Here is a 25,432-nt window from a genome sequence, read left to right as displayed (position 1 = left end):
GTAGTCCAGCGGATCACAAGCTGTAGCCGATAAATAAATGGAGTCATCAACCATCTTGCACAGAATTTTCCAAGCACAGAAGAGGGTAGGCCACGGTGTCATGGAAATTGTGGAATGGAAAACCATCTCTCTCCCTAATACCTAAACGGACTGTGATGCAACATAATACAGTCTCCACCATTATCAAGGAAGTCACACTGCGGAGCCTCAAATTAAATTGCAGTGGGGGTCCATACAGTCACAAACGATAAAATAGAGGCAGCTGTCGACATCCTACGCGCCATTACCAACTGCGAATAACGGTGAATATGCGTAGGATAAATCTGCAACTCCCCCAATTCAATCCGGATGCATTGTTCAGGGGATCCCACAGCACTAAGCACCATCTGTAGCCGGGCCAGCCAGGATTACAGGTATAGGCTAACCCAAGGGCTCCGAGGGTAGCAACACAAGTGGGAAAATGGACCCCGCAGAAGAATCAGCCACCGTAACAGTGTCTTCTCCGAACATATTAAGAACACTTTTCTCGGATTCCGCAATAGCCTTTAGGATAGATGAGATTGAATGTCCAGAAATATTATCAGGGTTAAACATGGCTGTAGGGAGGAGAAGCAGTATGGTACAACAATGGAGCAGCTGCAGTTGAAGTTCCGATCAGGGATAGTGTACTCACTGAGCTCCGATATTATAGAGCACAGGCAAAAAATGGCGGGTTCCAGTACTAGTGGCTGTTGAAGGAGGATGCGGCCTCCAGAGATCCCCCAGAGACGCGCTCCACACCTCTCACCCGGAGACCGCACCAACCAGACTCGAGGCGGGAACGAGGAGATCAAAAGAGCCGGGTCACCAGAGATATAGAGGAAGCCGCCACTCTAAGAAGCAGCGCGGCCGACCCCACCCGCAGAAGACAACAGTGTGCAGCAGCAGCGGGAATCCACAGCATCCAGAGCCTCTCCAGGAGCAGCACTCCACACCGCGCACCCGGGGCCACGTCAGTCAGGGCACACAGCGGGCAACAGGAGCAGCCAAAGCAAAGTAAACTCCACCGCGTGCCGAGACTCCAAAGGTCAGAATTGAGCAATCACTCTCCGTAGCAGGGCAGCAGCTCAGGCCCGCAAAGCTGCCGCTCCGCAGACGGCTCTCACATAGATCAAAAGCGCACCAGCACAGTCAGGTGGGTCACTAAGGTGGACACAACAGCTGGGTGCAAGTTATCCCACTGTAAAGACTGGGAATTAGGATAAATGCAAGATTAATTGAGGAGCTAAAACGCCATGCTTCCTACTCCATGCTCGGCCAAGCCAAGCCCCCTACCCTTCATGTTTTAAATGAAAACAATCAGCACTGGGAAATTGAGACATAAAAGGTGACAGGCCTAAGAGTCACACAACCTTCTCATTGGGAGGAGGCTCAGAATGACTATAGAAGAGATATGGGGGGTCATTCCGAGTTGATCGCTCACTAACTACTTTTAGCAGGCGTGCAAACGCATAGTTGCCGCCCACGGGGGAGTGTATTTTCACTTTGCAAGTGTGCAAACGCCTGTGCAGCCTAGTGGTACAAAAACATTTTGTGAAAAACAAGACCAGCTCTGTAGTTACTTATTCTGTGCGATGATTGCAGCGACGAAGGTCCCGGAATTGATGTCAGATACCCGCCCTGCAAACACCTGGACACGCCTGCGTTTTCCCAAACACTCCCAGGAAACGGTCAGTTGACACCCATAAATGCCCTCTTCCTGTCAATCTGCTTGCGATCGGCTGTGCGAATGGAATCTTCGCTAGATCCAGTGCACAGCAGCGGTGCTCTTTGTGCCCGTACGACACGAGTGCGCATTGCGGCGCATACGCATGCGTAGTTTTGCCATTTTTTTACCTGATCGCTGCGCTGTGAAAATCGGCAGCGAGCGATCAACTCGGAATGACCCCCATGGTGTATTTTACTATGATGTGAAATTAATGTTGATGACTATACAATGGTTATTTGCACAATCATCTTTGTTCATATTTTGGAGGCAATCTACAGTACTATAGAGGTTTTCAAAATGGATCTTTATTACATGTATGAAAAAAAATTAGAACTAAGAAGGCTGTTTCCTAAGCACCTAAAGGCGTACCACCTAATGTAATCAACCAGCACATCTGTAATACCACTTCATAATGATTGAGTGGGCGCTAATAAGCTTCAATCTCTTGGTTGTGGCTTCTGATTGGTCCTCCCTCTGCAACATGCAACATCCCACAGCCACGGTTTTAATTCAGGTTTGTGAGAAGAAACGTGGAGTCCTTGAAAACGCACGTCCTGAATGGGCAATCAGAAGATTATTAAAACTCAGGTGGTAAGTAATAGATCAGCTTTTAACGATAACAGAAGACTGGTAGTAGAGTCTACTCATGCCACAAGTGAGTACTGCTTAATGTAAATGTTCTTAAGATGCAAATACAATTCAGGAACGGTTTAACAGATATTGGGTAGGAGGAAAAGCCGCCAAAGTTTGGCAGCTGTGCGGGATGCTGACCAAACTCAGACATTTTTTTTTAAATGGGCAATCACTTACAAGGCATGGTTTTGCCTTGTAAGTTATTGCCCCTTTAAAAAATTGTCCGAGTTCGGCCAGCATCCCACACAGCCGCCAAACTCGGGCGGCATTACATACGGCCCATTATCATAAGTCCCTGTCATGCAGTCAGAATAACAGAAACAGCTTAGATTGCTTTTACCTGTATTGAATAAGATCTCTTTTCATATAGTTTCTTGGACATACAAATCTATAAAGCTTTGTTTGCCTTCATGTAGGAAATGTTAGGTGAGCTTTTCACTCCAGTTGAAACACCAGAAGCCCCTAATAGAGGTTTCTTCAAAGGCCTGTTCGGAGGAGGAGCACAGTCACTGGACAGAGAGGATCTTTGTGAGTTGTTCATCTTTTCTCTATTTCTGTCACTTGTTAAACTTTATTTTTTATTTATTTTAATTTGAACCTTTTTTGTGAAGATCTAGCAGTGAGCTATGCTAGTAAATTGCTGTTATGCAGAAATATATTGGACCTTACTTAGAGTTGGGTGAGTGTCAGTTGTGGTGGCCTGTATATGCACATTGCCATACTGCACATTTGTACCAAAATGCATTTATATTTAGATTTGTGCGTGTCCTAGTCTTCTGGCCTCTTACACCTGGACAGGCTAAATGGGTAAACATAGGTTCAGTACAGTAACGGTATGTACATGTAAGCATATGAGATTTGGAAACATCCCCAGATACTCTTCTTACTTATCTTTTACAGGAACTGGATATATGGTAGGTTTACCACCTCATCCCTTTAATTCTGGACACATATTAATTACACAGGTTCTGTGGCTGGCTGACTTCAAGACTCCATTTCACCTGGTTTTAATCAGTCACAGAACCTGTGTAATTAATATGTGTCCCGAATTAAAGGGATGAGGTGGTAACACTAAGGCTACGGCCGCATATAGCGGCCAAATGGGTCCCGCTGAATTTGGACCCGCTTGGCTGGGAGGGGGGTCCTGTGTTCACACAGATCCTGTTCTGCAGCAGAACAGGATCCAGCCAGTGACATACAGGATTTCAATGGAAACACAGTGCGGCGCATTGAAATGTATGTGTTCACATTGAAATCCTGCCATCCTGTCGCTGCGGTCGGATCCGGCGGCAGCATGACTGCCACACATGTGTGGGCGCCTGCATAGGCGCCTGTGTGTAGTCTCCTTGCAGCCAAGCGGGTCCCGCTGAACAGGACCCGCTTTGCCGCTATGTGTGGCCCTACCCTAATACAGTATATGGTGATGCTGATCATGGTGGCACCAGTATCTCAGTTTCGCTACTCTTTATTGGCTACTTGCATATTGACCCTCCAGTTGATAGTAAGTCAAACTTTATCCTCACAACTCTCTATCCTTACTTATTTTTTATTTATGTTTGGACTACTGCAGGAAAGCAGTTTTCCATTGGGTTTTTAAAGTGGTATATGACAGATGAGCTCGTTTGTGTTTTATTACATTTTTTTTAATGGAAAATTGGACTTTCAGATTTATTACATTGTTAACCTGCTGCAATTGTGTGGTATAACTATATGCATGCGTGTGCCTGACCTGGAAGTACTGCTGTGTTTGAGTTGGCCGTCTACTGATCTGTGTGCCATTAATTACACACAGACATACAAGTACAGAAGTTTTATGCAAATGTTCAAAGCGCAAGATGTGTCCAACTCTGCTTAAGACACATTATAACGTTAGATTTCTCCAAGGATCTGGCTCACCATTGTGCTTGTTAAAAGCTGAAACATAGTTTTCATAAGAGCAGCACCTTTTACTTTACTTATCTGGTATTATAAAACCACAAAACTCCTATTTAGGAAGTAAGAGACAACAAAGTGAGGAAGAAAAATGTGAGATTAAGTTCTGACTTTTAATTACTTTCATCCAGGGAGGAATTACGGGGGGAGGAAGGGGGGGGGGGGGGGTGTCTCACCTGTCAATGCCTCATGAGGCATCTATTTGTTGTTACATGAACATTATTTGCAGAATGATTAGTAAAGGGGACACGGTAAGCTGGGGGGTGGGGGGGGGTTGGGTGCTTCATATACTTTGTGGCACTTCCAAAATTTGCTATAGGGCACAGAAATGGCTTCACACTTGGGACAGTACCTGAGTCACTGACGGCAGACCACCACTGTAAGACAAATAAAATACTGGCCACACACACTAGAGACACAAACAGTAATGCAGCGTATGGAACAAAAATATAACGATTACTGTATGTCCAATAATAATCCAATTAAAATCATGTTTTGAGGATGTTTGTAAGGGCAGTCAAAGATGATGGCAGATGACTGCTATAGGGTATGTACTCTGTAAAGAGACAATGCAGAAAAGCTACACCAAATATATATTACATTGGAGTCTAATATACACATATAAATACAAATATCTTAGTATATACTGCAAATATTCAAAGTAATGGTAACTACAAGACTGTAGTGTAACTGGGATTTTTTTTCTCCAATATTCACCATAGAATATAGTATAAAGCGCTCATCCTTCTGTGTGAGTGAACTACATGGAGGAAGGTGGTGTTGGTGGGGAGTGTGTGGTAGATGAGTGAGGTAATGTGTGTGACGCGCTGTGATGTTTGTGTAGTGCTGTGGTATGTGAGTGTGTTTGTGGGTGAGAGGAAATGATGGATATAAGTATGGTTGTGGTGTTTGTGGTGGTAATAGGTGTTGTGTATAACAAGTATATGGTCGGTGGAGTGATGATTTGTGCGTGACTACAAGGAGGCGAATATAGGTGGGAAAAAAAACATTTATTGTTAATCGACACAGTGCTCTCTATCAAACAGATGTCTGTTGGTACCGGGCCTGCTCTTTTATGTAGCACCCTTCATGGTATAGCAGCCTGGAGCTATGCTCCCACTCAGTGATGTAGAGTTTGGTACACACTGTGGAGAGGTGAGGTTTCTCTGTTAAGGAGTACCTTTGCTGTTGGGATATGTCAGGTGTTATGTGGGTTGTTGGGTAGGAGTTGTGAATTGTGGCGTGTTATGCAGTTATGTATAGGGTGTTAGTGTTTACTGGTGCTAAGGGGTGTAGATGAAAGTGGTGAATGTGGGAGGGTCTGGGCTGGCTTGGTGATGGGATGAGAATCGATGGTGTGGGTATAGTCTGTGTGTTGTACACTAGGTCTGGGGGGTTACTGTATGTATTGCATTATGTGGGATTTGTATATTGTGTTGTGGGATAATGGAAGATGTAGAGGAAGGGGAGGCTGATGGGTTGGTTCCTCTGGGAGTAGTGTGGGGTGTTGCATTGAGTAGATTGATTGTTTGCCAAGGGTCTACTGAAAGTGTGAATTGTTGTGCAACAATGTGTAAGGTATTATTGGTGGGTTAACCATGTGTGGAGTGATATGTAAAAAAAACAAAAAGGATAAAGTGTTAGTGGTGGGTGCTCTATAGTTTGTATGGGTGTGGTATGTTAGATAGAATAGACTTAGGTCGACAGTGTCTAGGTCGACCACTATTGGTCTTCAGTAAGTAGGTTGACATAGTTTCTATGTCGACGTGTACTAGGTCGACATGAAAAAAAAGTCGACATTCATTTTCTACATTTTTTTTGGTGTCGTTTTCTTCATAGAGTGACCGGGAACCCCAATTAGTGCACCGTGTCCCCTCGCATGGCGAGCGATTGGGCAAGGTGCCTTGCTCCGCTACCGCTGCGCTTGGCACAGGTAACCGTTCCTAATTGTAGTCCACGTGGATCGTAAAATATGAAAAAAGTTTAAAAAAATTAAAAAAAATGGGAAAAACTCATGTCGATCTTTTGTCATGTCGACCTAGAAACCCTTGTCAACCAATAGTGGTCGACCTATACAGTGTCGACCTAAGTCTTGTCGACCTAGAGACAGGATCCCATATTGTATTATCTAGGGGAGTGTGTATGTGAGATGTTATGCCATGATGTTTTATGATAATAATGCATAGTGTAAGGCAGTGGTTCCAAAACTTTCTTAAATCATGGCGCCCAAGAGTATCAGCATTGTTTTCATGGCACTCCTAGGATAAAAGCTTTATTAAATGCAGTAAATTGTGCCTTCCTGTCATACTTAGGGTCAGTTAGGTGGTGGTGTACAATGGTGCTGCTGATTGTCCACATGTTTTATGATTAGCAGCCACTAGCACTGTTTTTTTCCGATCACTTTGACCATAAATAATTTGATTTGGTCCTGGACCACCAATCCAGGGCACCCCTGCCAGAGTCTCACAGCACCTCAGGGTGCCTAGGTACACAGTTTATGAACCACTAGTGTAAGGTGTTCTTGGTGGGTTTTGTAATTGTAAATTGTGTAGAGGGGAGGGTGCGTGATGCTCGGTGTGGTGCTGTTGTGTGTGGTGTGGCTGGAGTGGGAGTATGTGGTGCTTGATGCTCGGTGTGGTGCTGTTGTGTGTGGTGTGGCTGGAGTGGCTGGAGTGGGAGTATGTGGTGCTTGGTAATTGTGTGATACAAGTTTTCTAAGACCATATTGTTTTTGCTTTCAATATTTTAGTTGGCGAAACAGCATCTGGTAAAGCTTCAAGAGGTCTTGCTCAGCACTTTCCTGGACCAGGGGGTATTGAAGGAGTTAAAGGAGCAGCATCTGGCGTTGTTGGTGAACTAGCACGGGCTAGGTGGGCCCTGGACGAGAGGGGGCAGAAATTAGGAGAATTAGAAGATAAAACAGCGGCCATGCTTGCTAGTGCGGACTCATTCTCCAAACAAGCTCATGAGGTATCAGAATCAGCATATTATTTCATCCTTACTTTAAAGCTGCACTTTCACCTAATCATATATTTTGTTACAGTCTCCCATTCGATAAGCAGAACAAAATGCACCTTGCAGCTCTTTTCCAAAGGTTTCTTCTATTCATCTTACTGATGGATTAAAACCATATGGTGGTTAGGGTGAAGATTTGCGATTGGTCCATCCCCTCTTCCACTATTTCAAATTTGTTAACTAAAGTTATTTTTCAGTTCTTCATTATGAAATGCTATCTAGTAGCAACTAGGTCTCAGGCCAAGGGAGGGGGCACCGTAGTAAAAACTCCTACATAGTTGGTAATACAGTTTTACCTCCTAACTAGCAAGTGCTTCTTTTTAATAGCATACTATATGTATGGTTTGATATCAATGAAAAAAATATTTGTTAATGGACATTTATGCACATCATCAAGTTGCTAAGGCACTGCTATATTACCTGGCCTTTTAGAAGTAAGGGTTTTTTGAAAAGTCTTCATATGGTGCCATCATAGCATAAAGTGCTGTGCACAGGGCCGGCCCGAGCTAAAAAATGTTGGTAAGCGAATTTAGAATTTAGCGCCCCTTGATGGGATCAAATTTTAAAAGAGGTGCGGTCTCACAAGGAAGGGGCGTGGCCACACAATAATACCCCCAGGGGTACAGGGAGATTGTTGATGACAGGGAGAAAGTGCGTGACTGGGTGGCAGAGATGATGGAGATAGTGGGTGACTGAGGAGGCTGGGGTGACAGGGAGCAGTGATCGTGCTGAGCCCCAATAAAAGTGGGTCCCAGGGACCCCTCACTTTTAAAAATTGGAGTCCTACCTGTCCTTTTCTGGGTCCCATTGGAATGAAGGTTCTTATTAATCTTATTAATGATTAAAATATAAAAATAGAAACTTGATTTGGACAGTACAAAAGTGTTGCAAGGGTGAGGGGGGGGGGGGGGGGGGATGTGGTGACAGTGCTGCTGGGCTGTGTAGCATGCAGGACACCCTGCACCAGAGATGTAACTAGACATTTTAGTGCCCTTTAGTAGAAAGTGAATGGGTGCTCCACATCCCAGACTGTAAAGAATAGATAGGGCGCGCCACAAAAAAAGGGCGTGGCTTTGTGGGAAAGGGGCGTGGCCACATAATAGTGCCTCTTATACACATTGCACCGAGTAGAACCTCCTATACACACTGCGCCAGGTAGAGCACGTTATACACAATGCGCCAGGTGCAGCACGTTATAGACAATGCGCCAGGTAGAGCACGTTATACACAATGGGCCAGGTGCAGCACGTTATAGACAATGCACCAGGTAGAGCACGTTATACACAATGCGCCAGGTAGAGCACGTTATACACAATGCGCCAGGTAGAGCACGTTAAACACACTGCGCCAGGTGCAGCACGTTATAGACAATGCGTCAGGTAGAGCACGTTATACACAATGCGCCAGGTCGAGCACGTTATACACATTGCGCCAGGTAGAGCACGTTATACACAATGCGCCAGGTAGAGCACGTTATACACAATGCGCCAGGTCGAGCACGTTATACACAATGCGCCATGTAGAGCACGTTATACACACTGCGCCAGGTAGAGCACGTTATAGACAATGCGCCAGGTAGAGCACGTTATACACAATGCGCCAGGTAGAGCACGTTATACACACTGCGCCAGGTAGAGCACGTTATACACACTGCTCCAGGTAGAGCACGTTATAGACAATGCGCCAGGTAGAGCATGTTATACACATTGCGCCAGGTAGAGCACGTTATAGACAATGCGCCAGGTAGAGCACGTTATAGACAATGCGCCAGGTAGAGCACGTTATACACAGTGTAGCCTCAGCCCCTCAGTCGTCCACCGCAAACTGCAACGCTGGAACCCCCTACAGCACGCCCATCGACCACCCCATACAGCCTGCTGCAGTGCGGGCACACATGCCGCTGGGGTCGCAGGGAGATGCACTCACCGTTGCGCAGGTCAGTCTCTCGGTGCTTGTGGTGGCGCCCAGGGTCAGCATGCAGGCAGACTTTTCCTCGGGCTCTGGTACGGCAGCCCACTCAACGCCCCGTAGGAAGACAGCTCAGGAGGGAGGGGGGCACAGCGCTACAGGAGCAGCTTCTACGCAGGATCAGGCAGCCTCAGACAGACAGAGCCGCGTGTTTGGGCGGCCACCATAGTTTGGCCGCAGTTACGGCCCGCAAGAGGAGAGAGCCGCGGACGGGAGCGGGGAGTGGGGAGCGGACAAACGGACGAGCGGGCGGGTGGACGAGCGGGCAGGCGGACGGGGCAGGAGTCAGACAGCAGCTTAGGAGTGCGGCTTGACGGAGCGGCCGTGGTGCATGCTGCCGGCGCCTTCCTCACTTCCTCATTAACAATGGTAAACGTTGAAAGCAACAGCCACAGAATGGCAAAAGTAGACTCTCTTCTGACATCACGACAAGCCAGACAAGCCAGACAAGCAGCAAACAGGAGTAACTTTGCACTCTTCAGGGTACCTGGACGGTGGGGACGTATGCAGGTTTTTTTTGTTCTTATTATATCAGTGGGCAGAGATACTCTATATTGCTTGTGCTGCCTGCAGATGGAGGGTTCTGGGCTGGGGGAGAGGAGAATATTGAACTGTAGAGCTGGCGTAGCTGGGCATTCGCAGCAAATCCCCCTCAGCAACCTCCTTGTAAGCAATGCACAGTGATCTCTGCCGATCAGCGCTCTCTGTCTGAGGAGCTGCCGTGTACAGTGTAGAGACAGAGATGCCGCTGTCTCTGTATCAACAAAAATAAATACATATTCGTTCCATTGTGGGGTTTCCAGATACTCTGAACCACCAGGCAAGGGATTTGTCATTCAAATGCCCTTTGGAAAGGATAAAGTATACCTTGAGTTCAAGCAAATCCATCTTTATGATTATGGTATTATTATTATTATTATTATTATTATTATTATTATTATGTACCCCATAGATTTTTGCATCTTCCTTGCTGAATAAAGCACCATGTAGATTTTAGATCTTTGGGCGCTAGGGCAGTGGTTCCCAGACTTTCTTGAATTGCATCGCCCTAGAGTATCAGCATTGTTTTCACGGCACCCCTAGGATAAGTTTTTTATTGATGAATTTGGAAGAAAAAGAAATTAAGTAAATTGTGTTTACCTATTATCCTTAGATTCATTTATGTGGTGATGTATAGTTGTGCTTCTGATTGACCACATGTTTTATGATTGCCAGCCACTAGCACTGGTTTTGCCTATCACTTTGACCATAAATAATTTGGGGACCACTGTGCTAGGGGGTGTATTTATAAAGCTGTGATTTTTTAAATCACAGATTTTCGGGTGTTTTGCTGTGTGGTTTTAAGAGGTCATTTTATGAAGGACAAAACTTGATTAATAAAACCTGCGATTTAGAAAAACTGCAGCTTGATATAAATACTTGATAGGTCAAGTGACTTGTCGAAGGCCACAAACAAGGTTAATCTAAGTCTTTTGGGGCCAAATCCCTGAAGTGATGTGTAACAGTGAGTAAAACTGGTTCTAGAAACCACTGCGGTTTGGACATTATAGTGAATATAAACATCCAGCTTGACAGCACACAGATGCTAGTACTGTAGCTGCTAACACTGCTGAAAGGTGCTGCATGAAGCTTGGTTTGTGACTGATTACATGCTGTGATTAGAAAGCACTCCAATGTACTTCAGTGAGAAATGTTAAGAGTGAAGACTCACAGATCTTTTGTCACAGTGCTTTTACAACAATATGACCCATGTGTACAGTAATAGACTGCAATTTGCTGGTGCCGGTGTAATTTCATTGAGATAACTGCTAAAGCGGCAATTAGTTTTAAAGCAAAGGTTGCTTTTGCATTAAACATAATTGCCACTTTAAATCTTGCCAACATAACGCCAGGACCAGCAATTCACAACCTATTACATATGGACCTATATGCCATGGATGATGCTTCCAGGGGATGTAGCTAACCTTTTTGTAACTCACCAGTGTGACCTGTCACCAGTGTTATGTTGCAGCACTGAGCTATGGACCTGATTCAGGGATATACTGTAAGCAAATGAATTTGCAGGTGTGATTTCACTATCTGTACAATTGCAAATATATACTAATGACTCCCATTCCAGCATCTCGCATTTGCTGCTTACATACAAAAGTGGAAACATTGGACACACCATCGGTCGACCATCAAACTTCTGACTAAGTCTATGTTGAGCAGCCTCCTCAGAAGCTGAGGGCTCTCCAGCTATAAGGGAATTCGTAGTGGCATACCTAGAAAACGGTCCTGACATGCCTGCATTTATCTTGCCACCCCTCATTACCACCCGCAAATGATGACTTCCTGTCACTTGCTTTGCGACTAAATCCCCTGGGCGTGCGCTATCGCTAGTCAATCATTGTTGGTGCTGCTTTGGACCATGTGCAGTGGCAAATAATCGCTCCACTGCATGCAACACTGCAATCGCTCCACTGCATGCAACACCGACAATGTGTGTATATCTGAATCAGGCCCTGTGTATTTTGTCTTCTCAGAATTCAAGATGAATACATATTAGATTCTGTGGTGAAAAAGTGCCAATTCTGTGAATACTGACTGACTTTTTTCTTTTGTAGATGATGGTAAAATGCAAAGAAAAGAAGTGGTATCAGTTCTGATGAGCCAGACTCAAATGCATCGGTTTAACTTCACTGGGAAGGAAGATTTTAAACAAAACATGCATCCATTTTCTCGTCCTTTCTTTCTGCAGGACAGTTGGGAACAAGGGGGGAACATTCATATTTGGTTACTGTTTCCTAGCACAAATCATATACTGTTTTACCTCAGTCTTGTGGCTTTAACTGAGGAGCATTACATCCAAACAAACAGAAACAAGCTCAGTATTTGTCTTGAAGCTGTGGTATGGTGAGAAGATGGAAGAGAGCAGGCGACAGTGGAGACACTGGTGAGAAGACACAAACAAGAATGAGCAAAAGTGTAAAACTTTTTTTTTTTTTTTTATTATAATTTCAATGTTAATATTTTTGGTTGTTTCTTTTTTTTTTGTCTTTTACGGGTGTTTCACTTTTCTGAAAAAGGAGACGTTAGAAGATCTGCATCTAACCTATGTTGCTTACCCACAAATATCACTGGCTCTTACAGCTATTAAATGTAGGGACACAAAACAGTCCTAAGACTGTACTAACTGCACAAGGTGAGAACAACCCATTCATCCACAGAAAGCGACCGGTCATTTTTTACGATGGTGAAGATACATTGTTAAATCATTACATATTCTGCATTCATGTCAAGCTCGTCAAAGGATTGATAAACCCTTCATAAGTTATGGATCTTTTTAGATATCCCTTGACATTAGAGTTTTTCTTTGTTATTGTATTTTATTTCAACTTAAGAATATGGGCCACTGCCTCAGTTACTCTATGATCCATTAGCCACATAAGAATTCCTCTATGAATGGTTCTAATACCAAATCGTTATAATGTTCCGCAGTTCATTAGCGGAGAAAGGGTCGTTTTGCAGTTAAATGGAGATTGTGGTGGTATCTCCATCTGTTATGTGTTTACTGTTTGTTAAAACAAAACTTATCTTTGAAAGAAACTGCTAAATTACAAGTTGTCTTTCTGAACCACTTTTATATATGGTAAACATCCTTCTTTTGTTAGATTATAGATTATAGAAATATAGAAAATTCAGCTGGAATGAAAAAAGAAATGTTATGTATGACTTTATGTCAAATAAGAATAATGTACAATATGTACTGCACAAGAAACACATAGACTGATGCTTAATACATATGGCACAGAATATTATTCTTTATCAATATTTCCAGATTAATCATCTAACATTCCCTATATGCTCATTGCAAAAGATTTTGACTTGCCCAGAGAGTAATCCAATATTATTTAATACATACCTATCTACTTTTTATGCCTCCCAGAGATGAATCCAATTGACAAGGGCAGATTGCGACTCAAAACATCTCATAATGGCCCTGCCCCCTGCTGCACACTGCCATGGCGGCATGCAACAGGGGGAGGGGCTATAATGATGCTATTCACCACAAAACACGTCATAAAGGCCTCCCCACACATCCGTAATGGATTGGGCGGGATCCAGGAGAGTACACTATCGGGAGTCAGGGGGGAACCTATGCATTCAAGAGTACGCAAGTAGAGTTTAATGATATTGTGCTACATGTGTTATACCCTACAGCATCCAATGAGCTACTGGTATTTTCTGTTCCAGTTTAGAATATGAAAGCAAACGATTGCTATGGGCTATAGCCGTTTTCTACATATAGCACTATGTTATTAAAAATGCCATATAAGGTAATAGGTAAATGATGCACAAATGTTTCTTAAAAGACCTTATACAAATCTTTTATGCTCCACCTACTAGTAATATGTTAATTTAATTCAGTATTTAATGTGATAAAATATGGTAAGCTACAGACTTGTGCATCATAGCAGCTACGTTAACACATACAGTAATACATTGAATGAGAAGGTGTTTTTAGATGATATGGGCCACACACAGTATAGTTGTTCAGTTGTCGTATCTGTATCTTTCCCTGACACTATTGTTAGTATCCATTGGCTGAGGTACTCCATTCATTTATTAATAGTTCATTTCTTTTTAAGTGCCTATAAAAATAGCTAGGAAATGAAGATAAATTTCTAATTACAGCAGCATTGTACATTTGTAGTTGCATGTACAATTACAGTATTACCATGTTTTGGCGCATGCAGTTCTAAAGATATATTTTTCTATTTATTTGAACCTTCTGGCATGTTACAGTCATGTGATGGCATAAGTCTCATGATTGTGATGTCATTTCTGTGCTTTGAATAAAATGATTACAACACTCCAATTTCATTGTTAAGGGATGCACTGCAACTGGGCACTGATTTCATTTTGTTTAAAAAAAAAAGTATATATATATATATATATATATATATATATATATATATATTCTCATTTGTGGATAATCAGAAGAGCAGTGCTGTCAGCATAGGATAAGTAAATTCAAAAAGAATTTCATCAAATATAGAAAATACAATATTGTTTTTGTAAATATACAGAATTCCTTTACTCATGTATGTTTTTTCTCACAAGACTCATGACATATATTTTGCTACCGATCACAATTCAAATGTCAGAAGTTACTGAAGTAGAATATAGTATTTCTCAAAAATTGTACATAGAACGAAAATTGGACTCTAGTTAAAATATTCTAGTCATTGTTGTAAGCGAAGGCATAGTCCTCTTTTATAGACATGTAATAAGGAGATTGCATTATTGGGTTTGTTATTGGGCTTCCGTGAAATTTAGATTCATTGCAAGTCATCACAGCTATTCAGACATTAAACAGTATATGCACTGTTTACTTTGTCTTAATGGAAATGTAAACCTCTCAACATTCTTAACTATAGGACACCCATCCACCTCAATCCACCAAACAACACCACCACCACCACCACCACCACTGCAGTTGGACTTGGTCTTGCGCATACATTTTAGATACTTATGCCATAAAATATTGGGATTCTCTCACAAAAAAGGGATGCTTAGGGGTATGGAAATAAAGCCATGAAGTTACTTTTATTATAGGACATAAGGTAATAATTTGGTTCTAGGGAGCAGAAGACATTTGATTTGTAGGACATAAAATCTAACCACATGGAATGGGCGTATTGCATATAATTAAAATTATATCAAATCCATAAACGTTAGTTTGTAGATTATTCATCTTAGATTCACAGTGTTCACTTGCTGCCTTGAAATCCATAGCAGTAGATAGATATTATACATATCAATGTTTAATTTACCACAAAAATCATCTCATCATTGACTGAGGTGGGCCAGTACTCAGACAGCCATTTTGTGGGATGAACCAATAATGATGAGAATGCAGCCTACTAAATGTCCATGAGCCAGCAATGACATAACTACAGTAATCTCTCATACATTTACAGGTTGCATTCTCATGAATAAACAAGTGCAATGGTGTCACTTGTTCATAGTGAAATAATAGTCACATTGTTATAAATATAAGTTGAGCCCTCAAAATGGCTGCCTCATGTGTATAGACACATATAGGTGCACTTTAAAGACGGGCATTTTTGTAATTTTTTTTTAAGCTAAGCTTTCACTTTAATATACTGGTGCCATTCAAACATGCAAGTGGTTGCTCTGATTATTTTTTATAAAGTTTGGTTGCTACCTGTACTTCAAAAGCCTATGATATACAGCAAATGGTTCCGGACACCTGTGGAAAAAAACAAATGTTACAGTATGTGGATGTGTAGTCTACTGATCCTCTTTTTACTTTAATTACATTTAATATTCAGGTTAATGCGCTCAGATCTGCATTGCTACTTAACCCAGTCTAAATCAGTGCTGTGTCACTATGTATAGAAGTGTAAAATGTGTCCGGATCCCTAGTCGGCAGTATAATCATGTAACCATAAGACACATGGGGTAGATGCACTAATTCTCCCATCACCACCTTGATGAGGACCATTGTAGTGCATTGCAACAGGTGTAGCTTGGTAAAAGCCACCTAGCAGGAGAGACAAAGGATCTTGCTGTCCCTGAATCTTTTTTATTAAAGTTGTGTTACCTATATTAGAATATGTTTATATACGAATAAAAATATCTGATAACCAAAATCCTGATTGCATTTTACGCATACAGGGGCTAATTCTTAATCATACGTATCCCTTTTCACAGTCTAAGTTGGGTACTGTTCCGTCGTGTGGAAGTGTTATGGCCGTATAGCTAGAGTTTTCTGCTACTCTAAGTCATGCTTATGGAAAACTTTAACCTGTGACAGACGGATCTCTTGCCAATACAAATAATGACGGTTGAGGCTATGGAGGTAAAACCAGTGTATAGGAGCGGCATCCCATTTGGATCCGATCGGATCCTGGCATTAGCCCTACAGAACCTAGCATTAGCATAAGGTAGTAAATTTGGCTTCCAGAGCATCATGCAAATGCAGCCACTTTGCACATTACCCAGAATCAGCCCCAACGTTTCCTGCAATTCAAATTGCACCTTTTTTTTTTTTTATCAGTCATATAACTTCTGTGCTAAGTACATGTTTTTATTGTATATATATATATTACATCTAATAAGAGACATGGGGGATTTATTTAGTAATTTACCACAGGCTGATTGATTCTCTGGGGCTATTTAATTAGCCGTGAAGGCAGCTCACGGGCCAAAAAGAAATGTACAATAATTAGCCTGTTATCAGGTGGAAACCCAATGTTAACATATAGGTCAGAGAACTTTCCCAAATACTATTATAGGGTGATACTCAAATGATATATCACGCCCAATTTCCTTTCTAAAGTGATCCCCGTTATTGTGCATATCGTGCTCATAGTGATCAGGTTTAGCTGCGTAAAGGGTTAGAGTGCCTCGCTACCCCAGGGGTTGCGAGATGAAATGATGATACCAAACCCATCAGCAGAAACAGAACGGGTGTGGAAGGGGGCGGAAAGAATTGACTACCGCCCGTGTTAACACCCGATAATAGGTTAATTTAAGGGGTGAGAAAAAAGGCCTGTAATTAAATGGCCCCAGGCTACCATCTTTTTACACCCTGTTAAAGTAACAGGGCTAATTGAATTCAGGCCATGGGTTGCTTCATATATGGATAATAAGGAGAGGCAAGTGGCTATTTGCATCTTAAATGCCGCCCGTGCAATCTAATGACTAAAGCAAGTTTGGTGGAGTATGATGTTGAGTCTGTGTCTAATGTGATTACTGTCTCTCAAGGACTCAATCCATCTGAGCTTGCATTTGCAAGACAGGAGAGAGTAGTTTGCCCAGGATGCAAATTATGTCTTGAGACTGTTTTATGACAGATGGTATTACTTCCAGGTGCATTTGTCTAGTACTAGAGCACCTAATGCATTTATTGGATAAATTGGAGTTGATGAGTTTAGAAAAATCTGTAACCTTTAAGAGCACTATAATGTTAACAGGAGCACAGATTATTTCAGCTCATGTGTAAATATGAAATAGGAAGGGCTGGGCCAACACACAGCTAGTCCAAGCATTTTGTCACCAATGACAGCAGAGAGAAATGTGAAGCACCTGCCAAACTGGTATGGAAAAGCAGTGGTGTTACATGAACCTCTATATGAAAAAAAAAGGTTTTATTTTTGTTACTTTATTGTTATTAAAAATAGAAATATTTTTAAGTAATAGAGACATGTGGAAAAGCATAATATTCAAATATACTGTATAAGTGATTTCTAATTGGTTGCTGATGATAACTTCTATCAGTAGCTGTAGTTTGTGACCGCTTTTGTGATATGTTGAATAGTAATAACATTTGCACCCAGAGGAGAGGTGTGTGTGTGTGTGTGTGTGTGTGTGTGTGTGTGTGTGTGTGTGTGTGTGTGTCTGTGCCATCTAACGCCCAATATGTGCAACTTTTACGTCCTTAACTCATTTAAATAGCATTGTTCTGCAAAAACAAAATATCCTCGTACGTGTGGGTCTATAATTAGGTTATGTCCTATGCGCCTAACCGTACTTGACAAAGTACATCCATGATGTACAATTTGCAACCCTACAAATGCCGCCATTTCCATGTAGAAAACTGGGCATATTTGCAAAGAAACATTTGTGCTGGAAGATGTTCATTATTGCACTTTTATAAATGACCCTAACAGAATATTATTATTGACTAGAAAGAAGTTTAGGACATATGTGAAAATGTCCAAAAAGTTAAGTGACAAAATGAAATATAATCATGGTCGCCATTTGCAGAGGAATAAGCATCTACTTTGTGGTTTTATGTGGGTAACGCAGTGGTATTTCCATCCATAGGGCCAGATGTACAAAGCCTTGAAAAGGGATAAATTGCACGGGGATGAAGTACCAACCAACCAGCTCCTAATTGTCATTTTTCAAACTCAGCCTGGAACATGGCAGTTAGGAGCTGATTGGCTGGTACTTTATCACCGTTAAATGTATCAGTTTTTAAGGCTTAGTACATCTCACCCTAAGTACGGCAGAATAATCAGTTACCCCAACACTGGAGGGTTCTGGGAAGGATGTATAAATATAAACTATACATCTTGCCAGTTTCACACTCATTTTTAGAATTGCATAATTAAAAACAGACTGTACACCCCATTTCTAATCTGTTTAAACTTATTTCTTGATGTCGGGACTTAAATATGACATTGCCAACAGATGCCTTAAATTTATTTTGTGACCATAATACTATTTAAAATATATTTATATATCTATTATGTTTGTTTAATGAGGTGATGTTTGTTCTAGTGTATTTTATCTTTGTTGCTGTTTTCTTCTATTTATGATGTAAGGAATTTGTGCCAAAATATTTGCTACTGTCTGTATGCCATTGAGAATCTATGATAATAGTAAGTCATGTGACATCTGCTGGAGTGATAAGGGGCCAGACTGGAGAGTTACATGAATTGCCATGGTACTGCTTTACAAACTTTAAGCAGTTCCTCAGTTTCTTCCTCCTGAGCGCCAGCTAGTAGACAGATATTCTACAGTAGAGACTAGGGACTCATGTACTTTGTCAGGAGGTCAATATATCTCCCTTTTTTTTTCTGTGGAATCCATAACCATTTCTTGGGAACAAACATCATCACTGCCATCCTTCACTTTAGCAGTGAAGTGTCCCTGCGAGTAAACTGGCTGGCGAGAGCATGGCATGACTATAGACCAGTACTTTGTCTCTTTCCAAACCAAAAACCTGGCGATTAACTGGAAATGCAGTGTAGGCAATATTTGGCCTAAACATAAACACCACACACATTGATGGGAAAAATATAAAACTAGTTGCATTTGGTATGGAAAAATAGATTTCCACAAAATCCTTTTTGCTTTTCCATTAGCTTTGCTGGTTGTTGTCTGTTAAATTTAGGTTCATACATTTGAAACAACTACTTTGGATATGATGGCATAAAATGTTAGGGCATTCAGAGCCACCTATAAATATTGAAACTGAGAATAAAAATGTGAATATGTTTGTTTAAATGTGTGTATAGTTAAAGAAGCCATTGTGACCCATGGAACTGTGCAATAAATACTAATGTAAGATACATATACAGTCATATCCGATCATTAGGTTGGACTCTAACCTGGATGCTGGAAGAGCTCCTGAGTTAGCCAATTGGATTAACCCCAAACAGTCAGATATGGGGGTCTATTTACTAAGCCGTGGACGGCGATAAGGTACCAGCCAAACCGGCACCTCACTGCCATGTCACAGGCTGGGTTTGAAAAATGACAGGAGCTGATTAGCTGGTACTTTATTTCCATCCAATGATTAGTAAATAGACCCCTTAGTCCCATATTCACCGGACAAACCAAACCATCTGACTGGATTAGGTATGTGCACCAAAAATCTGGTAGCAGTACTGATCTGTATAGATAATCATTTAGAACCTGTAATGTTTGTGTCAATAGAATTACTTGACCACAATACAAATCTTGTACAGTAAGGTGTTTGTCTGTTAATTGTGCCATGAAGACTTTGCAAAGCACTCACCCTTGTAGTTAGCATCAATACTTGAAGCACAGTGCATGCCAAATAAGGGAGTATTACAGCATTCACATTTTAATAAATGCCAGGGGTGAGCGCTTGTTATTTTTATTGACTTATTTTAATCAACGCAAAAATTGGAATATGATAGATATGTGCTAGTGTTAGAAAGTAAAAAAAAATTCTGATATAATTACTAAATTATACTATAAAAATTGGCTTATTACAATATTAACTGGGAAACGCCCTCACTATAAACATTAGTATATCTATTTGGTTACTCTTTGGTGACAGTCCTAGAGTTACCACTGAGGTAACAGTACGGTTGATGTATCCAGCAGTAAAAAGAGTGGGGAAGTTGTCCAATGGAGAAGGTACCCATACCAACCAATCAGTTTTGTGGTAGCATTTATCAAGTGCATTCTATAAGATTATACATAGAGGCTGATTGGTTGTTGGTGGTAACCTCTCCACTGGTCCTCTTCTCCACTCTTTTCACTACCTGAAACATTAACCTAAGTATGGCTAAGCGAACCTTATGACAGAATTATTATTATTATTATTATTATGTCACTCTTACATTTTAATTGCAAGTATAGTTCATCATTCCTTTCCCATCACACTTATGTGGAATTACACTTTTTAGTGTAACATAAAAAGAACTAAATAGGCTAAAATGCTGCATACTGTATATTTTTTGCTATGTAGTGATTTCACAGATGAATATATTTATTCAGAAAGTCATTGAAAACAATTATTATTTAATTCATATTCCTTAAATTTAAATATATATCTATACTTTTTTTATTTTTTAAATAAAACCATTACACAATTGTTTGTTGGATACTTATTGTTAGATGTAGCATTCTAGCGAATTTGACTTTGAAAATTAAACTGGAGTTTAATATTGGTATACTGGAGGCTCATAAGGGGGATGTATCAAATTGTGGTTTATTGTGATTTTTTAAGACTGCTTTCAATTAGATGTGGTTTCAAGCACAAACCTGTTTATTAATCTGTGATTTGGATAAAATTGCATCGGATGTCAGGTTGAAGAAACAACTTGCAGTTTAGAGCAAACCTCGGTTTGGAAACCAACTGAATATAATACAAAAACATTTACTCATGATTTGTGATGCATTCAATTTTGACTTAGCAAAACATTTGAATCACCCACCCCATAATTCCCAAAGCATGCAGTTTCTCACGATTGATACCCACAAATATTTGCCTTTTATGCGCATTTTTTTCAGTTGTGCAAGCTGCTGCTTGATACATTGCACCATTTATAAAGATTCCTGGGGTCAAATGTAATGACGCCTGAGATTGCCGCAGGTTCGAGATGCCGGACGATCTCAAACTTTTTTTTAAAGGGGCAATCACTCACAAGGCATGGTTTTGCCTTTTAAGTGAATGTGCCTTAAAAAAAAAAAGTCAGAGATCTGTCGGCATCTAGAACCTTCGGCGATCTCGGGCGTCATTACATTCAACCCCAGGTCTCAAAGCAAACATTTACCGGTAATATTCAGATTAACATAAACAGATCTGCATTGCTACATTACCTAGTCTACATCAGTGCTGTGTCATTCTGAATAGGAGTGTAAAGCGTGTCAGGGTTCCGTAATCAGAAGTAAAACCATGAAACTATAAGACACATCAGTTAGGTGCACTAAATCTCCCATCACCACCTTGAGCAGGGCTGTTGTAGTGCATTGTAATAGGTATAGCTTGGTAGAAGCTGCCTGACAGGAGAAGCAAAGGATCTGGCTGAATCTTTTTTATTAAAGTTTTGTTACCTACAGTATATTAGAATAGGTTTATATATGAATTAAAATAACTGATAACCAAAATCCAGTCAGACGAATCCTTTTTCACAGACTGAGTTGGATAGATATGGGATCTCTCTTTGCATAAAATGGGCAGTTAACGGCTGTGACAAAACAATGACCCTGAACTGTTCCGCCGTGTGGGAGTGTCATGGCCCTGTAGGTAGTGTCCTATGCTATTCTTAGCTATGTGTACGGAAAACTTTAGCCTGTTTCAGACAGATATCTTACCGGCTGAGGCTACAAAGGGATTTGTATAGATTCCAGGTCTCAAAGCTGACATTGCAGTTAGTGATCTGCTAGATCACGTGGAAAACATTTAATTTTTACTTTCATAAATAACATGATTTGAAAATTGTACAAGACTTTTGTGACTTGGAAAAAATTTGCTTTGATTCGTCCCATTGTAAATGTTTTTAATGTCACTAATTTAAATGTTATTAGGGCCTATTTAGTGTAATCAGATAACCAAATGAAATAAATTGTTGTTTTTATAATGTAGCAAGAAATGTATATTGTTAATATTTTTATTATTTTAGTATTTTATTCATGAATTTTATTTGGGATTGCATTTTTGTCCTATAATCCTCTTTCTCCATTTAAAATATAGCATTCTGATATTCTTATTCATTAAGAGGACTTTCACATACATGCATGTTTAGCTTATTTGAGATATAGCTGTCTTATTTATTTTTTACATAAAGTTCTATTTCTTGAAGTTTTTTAAATTCTATTTAACGTTTCCAGTACTGCAATCACAGCCAGTTGTACCTTGTACTGAAACATGCTGTTTTAATTTGTTAAAAATGTATTATTTTTAATAAACAAGCATTTTTGCATTATAGCCGGATGAGAGAAAGCCACGAGTAAGGGTTAAAAGACAGGATTATGGCATTAGATAAGCACTAGTGTTTTCACTCATTAGATAAGCACTAGTGTTTGACTCTTTCCCTAAAAAAAAATTATCATATTTAAGATTATATTTTAGAATAATTATATCCCAGTTAGCAGAAAATTACGTACATATATGCAATATCAATAATCAGAACTGTAAATAAAAGATAAAAAATTATATCTTATACTTGCGTGTATAAAACTGTAAATAAGATATTCTTTTCTCCAGTGTATAGGTTGTTGTGCCTTGGAAGTGCACAAGTAGATTATTGTATTCTAATTTATATTTGACCTGTCACCAACACAGAACAGAGACATCCATAGTGTAAAGTGAACTGATATTCATGAAGGCAATCATTGGTTTGATTAGGAAGCAGTACCTGATGCCTCATGAGTATTAGTCATGCTGTGCCTCCATGATGACATCAGAAGTATCTGTATAAGGGTAGCAGTTGCATTTTAATATTTTGGCTTTAGCATTATGCTAAGTTTACTTTATACTCTAGTATACAAACTGATACTGTTTTTCTTCAATATACACAGTGCCTTTCAAAAATATTCAACTCCTTAAGAAGTCAACAGATTTGTGTGTACTACAAATGACACTCAGATTCTTCCACACACTATTTTTATTGTGAACCTGTAGGTTCTGAGAGTACATTTTCAAACTAACAATTCATATTTGTTTGTAGATAAAGGGGAGATGTACTAAGCCTTGATAAGTGATACATTTCACAGTGATAAAGTACCAGCCAATCAGCTCCTAACTGCCATTTCTCAAACCCAGTCTGTAACATGGCAGTTAGGAGATGATTGGCTGGTACTTTATCACTGTGAAATGTATCACTTTTCAAGGCTTAGTATGTCCCGTCCCCCCAATGACTGAAAAATGCTGCTTGCATAAGTATTCCACCCCATGCTTATTTGCCCAAGGTTGTTTAATGATGCTTGTAGACTGCAATTTTCAATAATGCCACAGATTGTCACTTGGATTTAGAGCTGGACTTTTACTTGGCCATTGTAGAACATTCACCTTTTTGTTCAACCACGCCGGTGTTGCTTTGGCTATGTGCTTGGGGTCATTTTACTGGTGAGATGAGAACTTTCTCCCAAGCTTTGGTTTCTCCTAGCGGACTGAAGCAGGTTGTCTCAATGTATTTTGATCCATTCATCTGTCCTTCAGTTTCAACAAGATGCCCAGTTCCCGCTGAGAAAAAGCATCCCCATATACTCCACTATTGGGATTGGTGTTTGCTTAGTAATGGACAGTGTTAGGTATGCACTACACATAGCGTTTTCAATTTGGGACAAAAAGCTCTATTTGTGTCTGTCTCACTTTACCACAAGACCTTATCCCACATATTAGCTCAGTCACTCATGTTTTCTGACAAACTGCAGACCTGTTTTTATTAGAGATGTGCGCTGGACCATTTTTGGTGGATTTGGTTATAATTCGGGTTTGGTATTGTATTTTTTCCAAAAATTTTCAAAAAAGCAAAAGTCATATAATGTGGGTTTTTTTTTTGTTTCTAGAGTATTATTACCCTAAATAACATTAATTTCCACTCATTCACAGTCAATTTTGACTGCACCTCACAGCTCACAATATTGTTTCATCTGCTTTAGGCCAAAGGCTGCAGCAACCTGAGCGACAGAGCAGCAGCACAAACACACGGCAGTTTATAGCACATCTAAGAAACATTGCCACACTGGCCGAACTGTCAGTTAAAAAAAAGAAAAAATATATATATTGTTGTATAATTTGTTTGTACTGTTCTGTGAACTGCACCCCAGTATGCTGCACTGGGGTGCAGTGCGCAGAACAGTACAAGCAAATTATACTACTATATATATATATATATATATATATATATCTTTATTTTTTTTTATAACTGCCAGTTTGGCTCACACTATTGTGGAGTCAGACTGCTTTTACGCACATGAACTGGGCTACAGAGTACTGCGGTGCAATGCGCAGAACAGTACAAACAAATGATACTATATATATATATTATTATTTTTTTAATTGGCAGCTCTGCTCACACTGTATGGAGTCAGACTACTTTTACGAACGTGTATTGGGGTACAGAGCATACTGGGATGCAGCATAATGGTTTGCAGTGTGCAGAACAGTACAAACAAATGATGCAACTATATATATATATATATATATATATATATATATATGTATATATATTTTAACTGGCAGCAGGCATGAGTCTGATCGCTTTTACTGGGGTACAGAGTTGTGGTACAATGAACTGGGGTGCAGAGCAGTGCAAACAAATTATACAACAATATGTATAAAAAAAGAAAGAAAAACAATATATATATATCTAATTTTTTTTTTTACTGGCACCTCGGCTCACACTGAGTCAGACTGCTTTTCCGCACATGCACTGGGGTACAGAGCACACTGGGGTGTAGTGCGCATAACAGTACAAACAAGTTATACAATTTAAAAAAAAATGTTTTAACGCACTGCTTATGTGAATACAGTGGGTGGGACCTGCACAGCCACATAAATTAGAGCAGAGCGCAGCATACAGCAGCGTGCCTAGACTGAAGTGAAATGGTGCTGAGTCACCACTGTGCCCCCTTAGATCGAATCCAAAACCTGCGAGAATCCAAAGCCAGGAGGATGACATTTTGCCTTTATCTGGAATCTGAGTCTGGTGTGAACAAGGTTCCCTGAAGTTCATAGCAGCTCGGATTCCAAGTAATCAGGATCGCTCATCTCTAGTTTTTATGTGACGATTCTTCTGCAATGGCTTCTCACTTGCTACCGTCCAGTAGTCATAGTCAGTACAATTATATGCAGGGCTCTTGATGCCATTTACTGGTGCACCTTCAATGCTGTTTCAGCCACTGAGCTCATAG

The 25,432-nt window shown here is 40.5% G+C and overlaps 1 protein-coding gene across 2 annotated transcripts in view; it reads left to right on the top strand.

Moving 5' to 3' along the window:
* STXBP5 (syntaxin binding protein 5) overlaps window positions 1-21,225 on the top strand; it is a 698,920-nt gene extending 677,695 nt beyond the window's left edge. For both annotated transcript variants that reach the window (XM_063917879.1, XM_063917878.1), the window contains 3 exons: window positions 2,797-2,908; window positions 7,062-7,282; window positions 11,902-21,225. In XM_063917879.1, the coding sequence (XP_063773949.1) occupies window positions 2,797-2,908; window positions 7,062-7,282; window positions 11,902-11,943 (375 nt within the window). In that variant the 3' untranslated portion in view covers window positions 11,944-21,225. The remainder of the gene's footprint in view (window positions 1-2,796; window positions 2,909-7,061; window positions 7,283-11,901) is intronic.
* The last annotated feature ends 4,207 nt before the right edge of the window (window positions 21,226-25,432 follow it).

The sequence above is a fragment of the Pseudophryne corroboree genome, chromosome 4, assembly GCF_028390025.1.
Source record: "Pseudophryne corroboree isolate aPseCor3 chromosome 4, aPseCor3.hap2, whole genome shotgun sequence".
Lineage (NCBI taxonomy): Eukaryota > Metazoa > Chordata > Amphibia > Anura > Myobatrachidae > Pseudophryne > Pseudophryne corroboree.
Note: the sequence above shows the minus strand (reverse complement) of the source record. Positions and strands in the feature narration are given on the sequence as shown.